This window comes from Bison bison, unplaced genomic scaffold, assembly GCF_000754665.1.
Source record: "Bison bison bison isolate TAMUID 2011002044 unplaced genomic scaffold, Bison_UMD1.0 scf7180017864167, whole genome shotgun sequence".
Taxonomy (NCBI): domain Eukaryota; kingdom Metazoa; phylum Chordata; class Mammalia; order Artiodactyla; family Bovidae; genus Bison; species Bison bison.
In genome coordinates, this window is record NW_011494739.1 from 2,546,542 (window position 1) to 2,557,608 (window position 11,067).

Here is an 11,067-nt window from a genome sequence, read left to right on the forward strand (position 1 = left end):
CCAACTGTCCCCTCTTATCCCCCCAAGAGCTTCCCACTTGGCATCTAAACCACAAGCCTCAGTGGCAGCCTACAGCCCAGATGTGCAAACATGCCCTGACCAGCCTGCACACTATTACAGTCGAGTCTGCTATTTACTGGTTGTGTGCCCTTGGGAAAGGGACTTTGCCTGCCTGTGCCTCAGCTTACTCATCTGTAAAAGGGAATTCATGATAGCACCCACTCTCCAAGATGGTTGTGAGGTTTAAATGAACTAGCAGATGCAAAGACTTAGAAGAGTGCCTGGCACAGAAGGAACACTGTATTTCATTTAAAATTTGATCATCTAATGTGTATAATACATAATGGGTTCACTGAAATGTAGAAACATGAAGTGTTTTGTTTTATCCAGCTAACCTCGGTCAGAGCCCCCTTTCTCATCTTAGCATCTAGGATCCAACCAAAAACTGAATGGTCATTTTGATTTTCAAACTCAGTCCAGTCCAGTTTAAACTTATATGCAGTTCCAAGAGGTCTCTCCTCTGACCTCTTTTGAGCTCCTCTGTGGTAGGGTGGGAGGAGGGAGAAAAATGAGTCTCTTCACTAGCCATGGTGATGGGATGGGGGGTGGGGGGTACTCTTACTCTAATTCATACCAGGGTTTTGCTTTTTTATGCTGGAGTGTTTGGTAGACAACATGCAAAATTGGGGGGTGCTGTTGAGAACTATACCCAGGACTCTCAGTAGTGAGGGTCTCTCTCTCCATAAGAGGTTCTCAGCCCATCTGCTCCTTGAGGTAATATACTGGGCTGCATAGCCACCTGCACCATCCCACAGCTCCAGCCTCCCCTCACCTGCCTACATCAACTCTTGGAGCCCTGGAACACTAGGGTCCTCCACCTACCTTCAAGAGCCTCAGAACACTGGGAGGGATTGCAGGACTGCCCTTCTTCCTCCGTGAGTCCCACCACCCTTCAAGCCAGTGTGGGCTGTTCCCTTGGGCCTTCCACATCAGAAATTCTCCAGGTCAGAAGCAGACCTCATCTCCATGTTCACACTAATTCTGAGCCCCAGAATATACTTGTCAAGACCACTCAAGAATACTTTCCTTACTTCTTTCATCTGTTTGGTGCTGTACCTCAAAACCTAGCACAGAATGGTACATAAGTCCTTTGTGAAAGAACGAAGGATCTTAGATGAGAAACACTCAAGTGGTCTGCAGGCACTGTATTTCAGTGAGTCTCCAACTGAGAGACAGTCTAGACTGCTTCTTGAGGGTGCCCCCATCTCTCTGAGTGACTTGGTGAGCCCTGGGCCAGGGAGGGGGTGGATGACTGACCCTAGCAGGTGGCATCTCATTGGACACTCCTTTGTCCTCAGTTCTGGCCTGTCAGAATTCTCAAGCAGTGGGATAATCCTTTTTACCCATGCAAATGTCCAGATGTCCAGCTGCTCTTGAAAAATCAGGAGCTCTGACAACCCTGAGCCCATCCACCAGGGCAACAGCCAATCAGCTGAAACAGACACCCCTTTAATCCTGCCACTGCTGTAGATTGCCACCTGCTTCATTAGTGACTGTCACCTGCCAAACTCTATGGGCATTGGCATTTGGGCCCCTGCTTTCATCTTTGATAGAGGAGGGAAGACACTCTCAAGAGGAGAGTCAGATGGCTGGCAGGTGAGTCAGCAATAGTAGTAACACACCTGTGGGTGTAACCCCCAGGAGTGGCTTTAGTGAAAGGAGGTGTAAACACAGAAGAATTAAAAAAAAAAAAAAAAGAGGAAGATAGGGAGAGATGGGATGAAATGAAGAACCAGGAAAGGGAGAGAGATGGCCTTTCCTGAGTACCCTTTACCCTAAGTCATTATTGGCTCAGATGTCTGCCACCCAGGAAGAGGTTGGCATGGCAGGCACCTTCTTCCCCTGTCCTCCCTGCTCCCCTGGGGCCAGCTTTCCTGCCAGAAGATCCTTCCACTCACTAACATTCCCCCAGACCCAGGCGATTAAGTTGGCTTGATCTCAACTTAATCAGATCCCTCTTCTGTGCCAACACTCTCCACCTTTGGCCATACATACACAGCTCCCTGTGCACTGTCCTGTTTCTCCAGACAATCTGTGACCAGCTCAAGGGCAGGGCCCACATGTCCCCATAGGACCTCCCCCAGGGAAGAATACAGATTAGGTGTGAATGAACAAGCAAATGAATAGTTAACATTAATGAGTGAATTACAAAGTGCCAGGCTCTATCCTCAGTGCTTTATGGGTATCTCATTTACTGCTCACTACACTTTATGGGGAAGGTGCTTCCATTTAACAGATGAGGAAACTGTGGCTCAGGGGTACTAAGCATTGGCTCAGCATCCAGGCGGGCTTCCCCTGTGGCTCAGTGGTAAAAGAATCCACCTGCAATGCAGGAGACATGGTTCAAGCCCTGGGTCAGGAAGATCTCCTGGAGCAGGAAATGGAAACCCACTCCAGTATTCTTGCTTGGCTACAGATCATGGGGTCACCAAGAGTTGGACAAGGCTGAGCGACTGAGCACACATGCACACAAACATCCAGGCACTCGGACTCCAGAGCCAGTGCCCTTATACTTTACATGATGGATGGTCCTCAGTGAACTCCCTCCATAAGGGCTTCTCCCCCCAATCTCTCTAAGACTGGAGTAGGGAGAAAGCTCAGAAGTGCTTGGTCCCCTGGGAGGAGGAAGGAAGTAATCCTGCTACCTTCTGTACCATACATATCTCTTGGGCCTGCCCATCTGCTCCAGGACAACCCAACCCAGGAAGAGGGTTGATCTAGGGGAGAGGGTGTTGGGACCAAAGAAAAGAGGATACAGCAAGACCAAACTTGCTACTGTCTTTAGCCAGGCTCTGGCCACTGGGGCACAGGTTCTCTTCCAAGGAGAGGGGGTTGGTTGGAAACCTCGAGACTAAATCCTACCCAAATTCCACTATGTTTCTCCCTGAAGACACCCAACACCTGACCAGTAAATGCTAACATACCTCCACTGACAAGGAGCTCCCTACCATTCCAACCCAGGCAAGATCTCAACAAGCTTCTCCTTCCCTTAGCTGAAACTCATCTCCTCAGGGATATCAGGAGAAGCCCAGTCTTTTGGAAGAAACCAACAGACCCAACCTGAGGGCATCTCCTTGACTCTGTCAGGGCCAGTGATGCTCCCCTTTCCTCCAAGACAGATCCCTTAGACAGAACCTGCCTCCTGTGGCTTCATAATGCCTCCTTTGCTTTCCCTCCTCTTGCCCCTCCAAAACTCTCTGGACTCAGCACCACTGCTCAGCACCACTGTCTTAACTTTAGAAAGCCTTCTTCTGTGTTTCCTGATCCCCTCAGTCCCCACAGAAGGTGGAGATTGGTTGGGAATGTTTCCAGTCTCTCTCTGGAGCACCAGAGAGGTGGGAGGAAGGCCCACAGGGAAGGGTTGCCTTCCAGGCAGAAGGAGCAGCAAGTGCAAAGGCCCTGAGGTGGGCATGTGCCTGCAGGGAGTGAGCCTAGCTGCAATGGAGTGAGCAGAGGCTAGGATGGGACAGAAAGTCAGAGCAGCACAGGGGCCAGACTGTGTAGCATTTTCATAGGCCACCGTGAGGGATAGATCTGAAGCCTATGAAATTCAGGGAGTCATCCTTTTTGGAAAAATGAGAATTATAAATAAGTGTGATTTAGGGCCTTGGAAGGAGCTTGCACAAGTGAGAGGCCTTGTCAATGCACCCTTGACTGGCGAGAATGGTAGCTTCTGCCGAGAGTAAGAGGAGCCGTAGGACAGTTTGGAGCAGGAGCAACCTGACCTAACTAACCTTTGAATAGGACCCTCAACGTAGATCAAACCAGTCATCCTAAAGGAAATCAACCCTGAATATTCACTGGAAGGACTGATGCTGAAGCTGAAGTTCCAATACTCTGGCCACCTGATGCAAAGAGCCAACTCAATGGAAAAGACCCTGATGCTAGGAAAGATTGAAGGCAGGAGGACACGGGATGACAGAGGATGAGATGGTTGGATGGCATCACCGACTCAACAGACATGAGTCTGAGCAAACTCCAGGAGATGGGGAAGGACAGGGAAGCCTGGAGTGCTGCAGTCCATGGGGTCGCAAAAAGTCAGACACAACTGAGAGACTGAACAACAAGGATCCTCCTGGCTGCAGAGTGGAACAAGAGCTGAGGTGGAGGGTGGGCAGGAGAGGAATTAGGACTCAAATGAGCAACCTGGACTGTGCAGTTGTGACTGAGGAGTCAGATTCCACAGATGGAACCAATGAGATCTGCTGATAGGTAGGGTGGGAGGTGAGAGAAGAAAGTCAGAAGGGTTGACTCTGAAGTTTTGGCCTAATCCAGTCATCTCCAACCAGGGTGAGGAAGGAGAGTGATCGTGGAGACAACCTCATACACTCAGGCCTGCAGCCTGATTTTTCCCAGCCTCCCTCTCTCTGAAAGGAGGCTGAGGATGAACTTTCATTCCTCCCACTTCACAAAGACAATACTCAGGATACTTAGAGAGAAACAATACCTTGCTCAAGGTCACACAGCCAGGAAATGGCAGACCCTGATGCCCAGGTTTTACTGACTCCAAAATCAGTATCTGTTCTCATATGCCAGGAAAAGCAAGGTTTGGGGACCCTAGTAGCTTCTCAAGTAGGAGATGCAGTTCCTACAGGTGGGCACCTTCCAGCCACCACAGGGTCCCCTGGGGCCACTTCACAGCTACACCCAAAAAAAACCTCCAAAGAGAGTTCTCAGCATCCTATGCCCTGCTCCCTCCTGACCCTGTTTCTGATCTACTGGCTGGGCCATCTCAGCTGCAACCTTGGGGAAATGTTTTTGGCATCACCTAAGTTTTCTTAACTCATCGACAAAGAAATGACTGCCTCCATCCATTTTACACATTTTCTCAAGAGTACATTAGGATGCAAAGCAGGCCTCTCTGGTTTAGAGAAAACCTGAGGTTCCTGGAATTTAACCTTCTAACAGATTTACCCTCTAAACACAATTCACGGCATTTAAACTGATAGGAATTGATGGTCCTGGATGCATCCACTCAACAGGTTTAGTCTCCAAAAGAGTCCCCCACTGTCACAATAATCTATTTAGCTTGGATTGATATTTTTATTATTATCATTATAGATTTGAAAGGCCTGAGCCCATCATTTGGGATGTTCAGTTCTTCTACCTAGAGTGGGTCCTGTCACTTCGTGCATCCACTCCTCGCTTGGAGCTTTGACTTGTGAATCTTTCACTATCTCGAGGCTTTGTCCTTTTCAAACCACACCTCTTCAACAGCAGAAACAGAATCTGACAGGCCAAGATGCATAGCCTTTGTCCTCTCTAGCCCTCCCTCAGCCCCCTGCTCCTGGAAAATCCTGCCAGCAGAAGCAGATATTTGATCCATCATAGAAGCGATAATGTTACACCGTCCAGATGTTCAACTCACCGGACTAAGGGCTCAGGTTACAGATAGTCAGGGCTGCTCTAGCCTCATGCCCACCCCACTCTCCCACCCCCAAGAATCAGGATCAGTGGCCCACATTGCCAACTGAGGCGGAGTACACAGAACCTGCAGGGGTTTGGGGGCTCACTGAAATGACCCCATTAGAGTCTTCAAACCAGTGACCTAGAAGGCATATATTCTCAAAGTCCTCTAGAGCCTTTCAGAATGGATAATGCCCTCCCCCAGTCCTCAAACACCTTTATCTCCTTGCCCACTAGGACCCACTTCCTTTCCTTGTCAGTAGTTTAAAGAGAGTCTGGATGGAGCCTAGAAAACACTTGACTAAGAGAAACAGAACAAACGGTGATCAATGTGGCCAGAATTTCCAGGCCACCAGAATGTGTGCCTGATTTCTTCCCCAAATAAATTGGGGCTGCACTTTGCTGCTTAGGGGGGGTTGGGAAAGGAAGGTTACAAATTCAACATTAAAAAAAAAAGTTTCTTTCCTGTTCCCAGAATAAGGTTATGCCTAAGAGACATACTATTGGGGAAGGGGTGGTCATGAAGGCCCACACTGTGTCCACAGAAATATAGCAAAGCCCTCACCCTTTCTTATTTGAAAGACCCCCTGCCCCTTGTCCAGGGAGTTAGTGAAAACTGTGCACATGACTGTAAAACTTGTGCTAGTCACTGCAGGTAATTCGATGCCATGACCGAAACCAGGCTGTCACAAACTGTATTTAGCCCAGCCTAACCTGAGGACTTAAGGGCTCCTTTAGCAGGACTGTGGGAGATGCTGGCTGTGTAAGTGGTGGCAACCCTGGTCAGAAAATGGCATGGAGAATGGTCAGCACCTGCTGACACTCTCCTCCTCTGAAGGAGTGGCCACATGCAGATACTGGGCTCCTGTTCCATACGGGAATTCCTAGGGCAGAACTGGAAGGGCCACCCCTCTCACATCACAGTCAGGGGGACTGAGGCCTGGAGAGGAGAGGTCATCCAAGGGATGACTTCTCCCCTCATCATGAAGCCACCTCCCACCTTCAGTGGTCAGGGCTGCAAGGGGTCCTTCCAAGGTCACCCAACACCCATAGGTGGCTGATGAGGACAGCAGAGATCCCGGAATTCCCCAAGGTACAGGGAACAGGATGGGCAGCCTTTCAAACAGCTCTCAACCCACAGAAATGCCAAGAAACCTCATCCTCCAAGGGCAGCGGTTTCCAGACTTTTGTATTTTTAGCAGCAGAAGCCATCCTTCAAACAAAACCTTATGCAAAACCTCAAGCTACAAAACAGACGGAGGGGCCGCTCTCCGAAGCGAAGCCTGGACCAGGCCCCAAGCTCCCCTTCCTGCACCCACGACTCCTTCCACAGGGCCCTCGGTGGAGCTCAGTCCAAAACCCCAGCCTTGGGGGCCTGGTCACTCCGAAGCTGAAGCAGCCAGAAAGAGTGGGCTCTTACTTAAGACCCCTGGAGAGCATGGCTGGTCTCTGAGACCTGGACAACTTCGTTCTCCACCAGGGCCTGGCCCCCGTCCCCATGGAGCTGTCTCATGCGCAGGTTGATAGAGCCATAGGTCTTCCTGGAGCCCCTGCCCGGGACGAAGGTGGGCCTGCGGTACAGCTCGCCCTTGCACAGGGAGACCATCAGCAGCACGGACAAGAGCATGCCGCCCACCGTGAGCAGCCCCAAGCCTGCGATGATGCACTTGTCCAGGTGCGAGCCCAGGCGTGCATAGTACATCTCCAGCCGTTCCATCTCCCGCGCCGACACCGTGTCCGGGTTGACGCGAGCCTCGCGGGGGATGGCGTACGCAGTCACCACAAGGAGGATCCCGCTCACCAGGAAAACCAGAGCAGAGACGAAGCCGTAATCCACAGGGCGGCTCACGGGCTCCAGGCCTGGCCCCTCTTCTGAATGCAGGGATGCATTGTCTCTCTGGGGTCGGGGCCGCGAGGGGCCAAGGCCCCCAGGAAGGCTGGGGGAACGGCCTAGTCTGGTATCCCCAGGGTCCTGGAAATGGGTCTCGTGCTCCTCTGAAGAGAAGCAGGCATTCTCCACACCCTCCCTGGGTGGGGCTGCTGGACCCAGAGATGCAGGTCTCCTTGGGGCCTGGGGACCATTGTTCAGTGTCTTCAGTTCCAGACCAGGGGGAGATGCCATTGGGAAGGCGGACCCCAGCTCATCCCTTGGCCCCTTGGTAGCTAGAAGAGAAAACAGAAAAGTGGAATTTAGCAAACCTCTACTACTGACAGCCTGCTGGCGCCAGACATCACACAAGGCCTGCTACTAGGCATGTGGGTTTTGGGCAATGCCTGTATCCTCTCTGGGCCTCAGCTTCCCTATTTATTGAATGACAGCAATAGTACTACTTCCTACTTAAAAGGGCTGATGTGAGGATTGAGATAATCCACATAAAGTCCTCAGAATGGTAAATTCTCAGTAAGTACTGCCAATGAGCTATTATTATGATGGCGGGAATTTAAACAGGGTAGATATCAGGTTCTAATCCCAGCATCACCACCTGAGCTTGGGCAAGTGCGGTGATCTTTCCAGACTCAATTTTATGATCTGCTAAGTGGGAATAAGCATAATTCTTCCCTCATAGGGTTGATTTGAGGATTTTGTTTCATAAAATAAGGTATGTAAGGCCCACCAGTTCAATTAATGGACACTGTTGTGATGAAATGAGGATATCTGGGGGCAGGGGAAGGGGAGATGAAGGTGGTTGTAAGAACAAAGAGGAGAAAGTTAGGGTAGCTTCTAGGAGTTAGTAGCATTTGAGCCAAATCTCAGAGGATAAGTGGGAAATCCCCCAGCAGCAAGACGGAACAAGGGCATTTTGGAAAGGAAGAGGGGTTGCCTTGGAGGTCAGCTGGGACTAGCTTTCTAAATTCTCTGAAAACCAAGCCAAGGAGCCAGGGAGGCAAGGTGTTGGGGCTGGGAGGGTTAACATCCCCCTGGGTTTTGGAAAGCTCTCTCTGGCTGCTGCATGGAGGACAGTCAGGATGGGAGGGAGGACAGTGGAGGCCAGGGGTCCAGAGAGGAACCCAGTATAGTCAGGGGAAGCATAGAGGCTGAGAGGGCAAAGAGGAAGGAAGAGCATATTTGAGAGCCATGACTGAGGTCAAGGCCAAATGCCTTTATATAAATAGAAGATGGGAGGACCTGGATGAGGGTGACAGAAGGGCAGCTGGGAAAGGACAGGGAAGGGGGGCTCTCTGCTCAAAGAACAGACACCCCACCCAAGTACCTGAGCGCCTGCCCACACAGACAGACAGCACATGCACCAAAGGATACCAGCTTACAGCCCATGGGCCATATTTGGCTCATAGGAGTTTTGCTTTTTCATGTTTCTGGTCTGTTCTTTTTTTTTTTTTTTTTGGTGAAGCAGTTGCCAATATATAAAAAGCAAAAGATTCTACACTTTAAACCTTAGATGCCTGGCTTCTCTTGCAAAATGGATGAACCTGATGCCCCTAGCCCCCTTTCCCTCACAGCCACACAGCAGGAGCTGATGATGAAGTCTCCCTCAAGCAGCTCTAGTGCGCCCCCAGCAGGCCCCCCTGGCATGTAGAACTCCTGACCACCATGTCCCCAGGCACACCCACACCTTGTGGGTACAGACATCCCAGACCCAAGTCCGCACACAGCACAGAGACCCCCAGATGCAGAGTGCCTTACATGCCCTAGGGTGTCTACACACACATACACAGGATTCTAGACCTTTCTCTGCTTTCCCATGCCTGGGTTTATTCTCCAAAGCTCCCTGCTTCAGTGTGTGTGTATGTGGGAAAGAGAGAGGATATGAGCAAATGAACGGAGTTAAAATGAATGAAATGAATGAATGAATGAAATTCAAAGAGCCTCTGCGGGAAGGCACGTTTTTCGATCTTTCTGATCTTCCATCCAACATGGACTTGCATCAGACACCTCCTCTTAGCACACACAGGGCCTTTCATCTGAGTACAAAGCCTGTTTCCACTTACAACCCATCTCGATCACCACGTCCCTTCTGCCTGAGTTCCAATTTTAAAAATGTTTACTGAGCACCTACACTCTCTAGTGGGCCCTGGTGTGGACATTTCCCTCGGGAGTATCTTAGGTAACCCTCACGAGCCCCATGAGCAGGTGTTACTATCTCCGTTTTACAATATGTAGCAAGATCCCATGGCATATATGTGGGGGTCAGGAGCTGAACACACGTTCCCCAAGAATTGTTATCACCTAAAAGCCTAAAAACCCACACACTCGCATGCCAGTGGCATCATCTGGCCGTCCTTCCCTGGTCTTCTAGGCCACACTTGTAGACTCTCTACTTTATGCCACTGTTGAACAGCAACCATGAGCAGCTTGAAGTCAGGGATACGTCTGGGTCCACAGCCCCCTGCACAAGGCTTGGAACACAGCCAGTCCTCAGGAATGGTTTCACAACCTGCTCAGGCAGACAATCCTTCCCACACAACAGGATGGGGAGTCCTATTCCCGGACAGGCTCTGGCCAAACTGCTCCCACTTTCCAGTAAACCAAGAGGAGAGGTGTGTTCATTGGCTTTTCTTTTTTTTTTTACTTTTGGCACCAAATGCATTTTCCTGAGTGCCCAGCCAGTAACAGGGACTGGCAGTGACCACTCCTGCCCAGTTGGTGTCCAGAAGTGGTCCTCCACCCAGGTCTTCAGCATCTTCTCTAGAACTCAGCCCCTGGAAGGGCCCAGGAACCCTCTTCCCAGACCAGCACATTGATGCCTCCATATCCCAGAAGAAACCCAGGATACTCAGATTCTTGGAGCAGGGCTCTTTCACCTGGCAGGAAGCCAAAAATTTTTCCTTAGGCTGCCAGCAGAGTTAGGAAGAGGGTGGAGGAAAAGAAGATTCCTTCTTACACAGAGTTGCTATGTCTCTGACACACAGGTTCAGAGATACCTAGGAGTTACAAGGGCATGCCCAATTGCTCAAAACATAAGCAGAAACAGACAAGCTGACAATGATGCTGGTTGTCCACTGCTCACACCCCACAGCTGTACCCGTTACACTCCAATGTCATTTGCAGTCCAACAGGACCTGAAAGGTACACCTTGGTCCCACACTCAGACCCCCAGGGGCCTTTTCCATATGCAGCATCCACAGACACTGGAACCCACACAATACAACCAGAGATCCATACACCACATTGGTATCCACGCCCCAAGAAAGGACAGAGCTGGTCACACACACACATACGCCCCAAGAAATGATAGAGTTGGTCACACACACACACACACACACACACACACACACACACAGAGTTTACTACTCTCAGGACTGCTAAGATCCACCAAGATCCGCCCAAGTCCAGCACCTCGCGCAGTGGCGTGCACTAACACGCGGGGGAAACAGACGCACAGCGGGCGTGGGTAAGCTTCACAAAACCCAGTCGACAGACACACGCACGAGTTGTACACAAAGCCTCGGGCGCTCAGATACGTCCACGCTGTGATACCCAAAGTTCCGAGCAGAAAGCTCCAGCACCCCAGCTGCCCGCTGCACCCACGCGCCCGCCACCCCGCAGCTCACACCCCTCTGCTCCTGCCCTTGACCACAAACACTGTTGGGCCGGGCCAGGCCGGACCGGGCCGAGCGGCGCCGGGAGCCAGGCGGCCAGGC

The 11,067-nt window shown here is 50.9% G+C and overlaps 1 protein-coding gene across 1 annotated transcript in view; it reads right to left on the bottom strand.

The window, feature by feature from the left end:
* Window positions 1-5,074: 5,074 nt before the first annotated feature.
* TMEM74B (transmembrane protein 74B) overlaps window positions 5,075-11,067 on the bottom strand; it is a 7,652-nt gene continuing 1,659 nt past the window's right edge. Inside the window, exons 2-4 of the mRNA XM_010841898.1 lie at window positions 10,888-10,989; window positions 9,996-10,227; window positions 5,075-7,629 (exon numbers count right to left, since the gene is read on the bottom strand). Coding sequence (XP_010840200.1) covers window positions 6,887-7,629; window positions 9,996-10,227; window positions 10,888-10,989 — 1,077 coding nt within the window. The 3' untranslated portion in view covers window positions 5,075-6,886. The remainder of the gene's footprint in view (window positions 7,630-9,995; window positions 10,228-10,887; window positions 10,990-11,067) is intronic.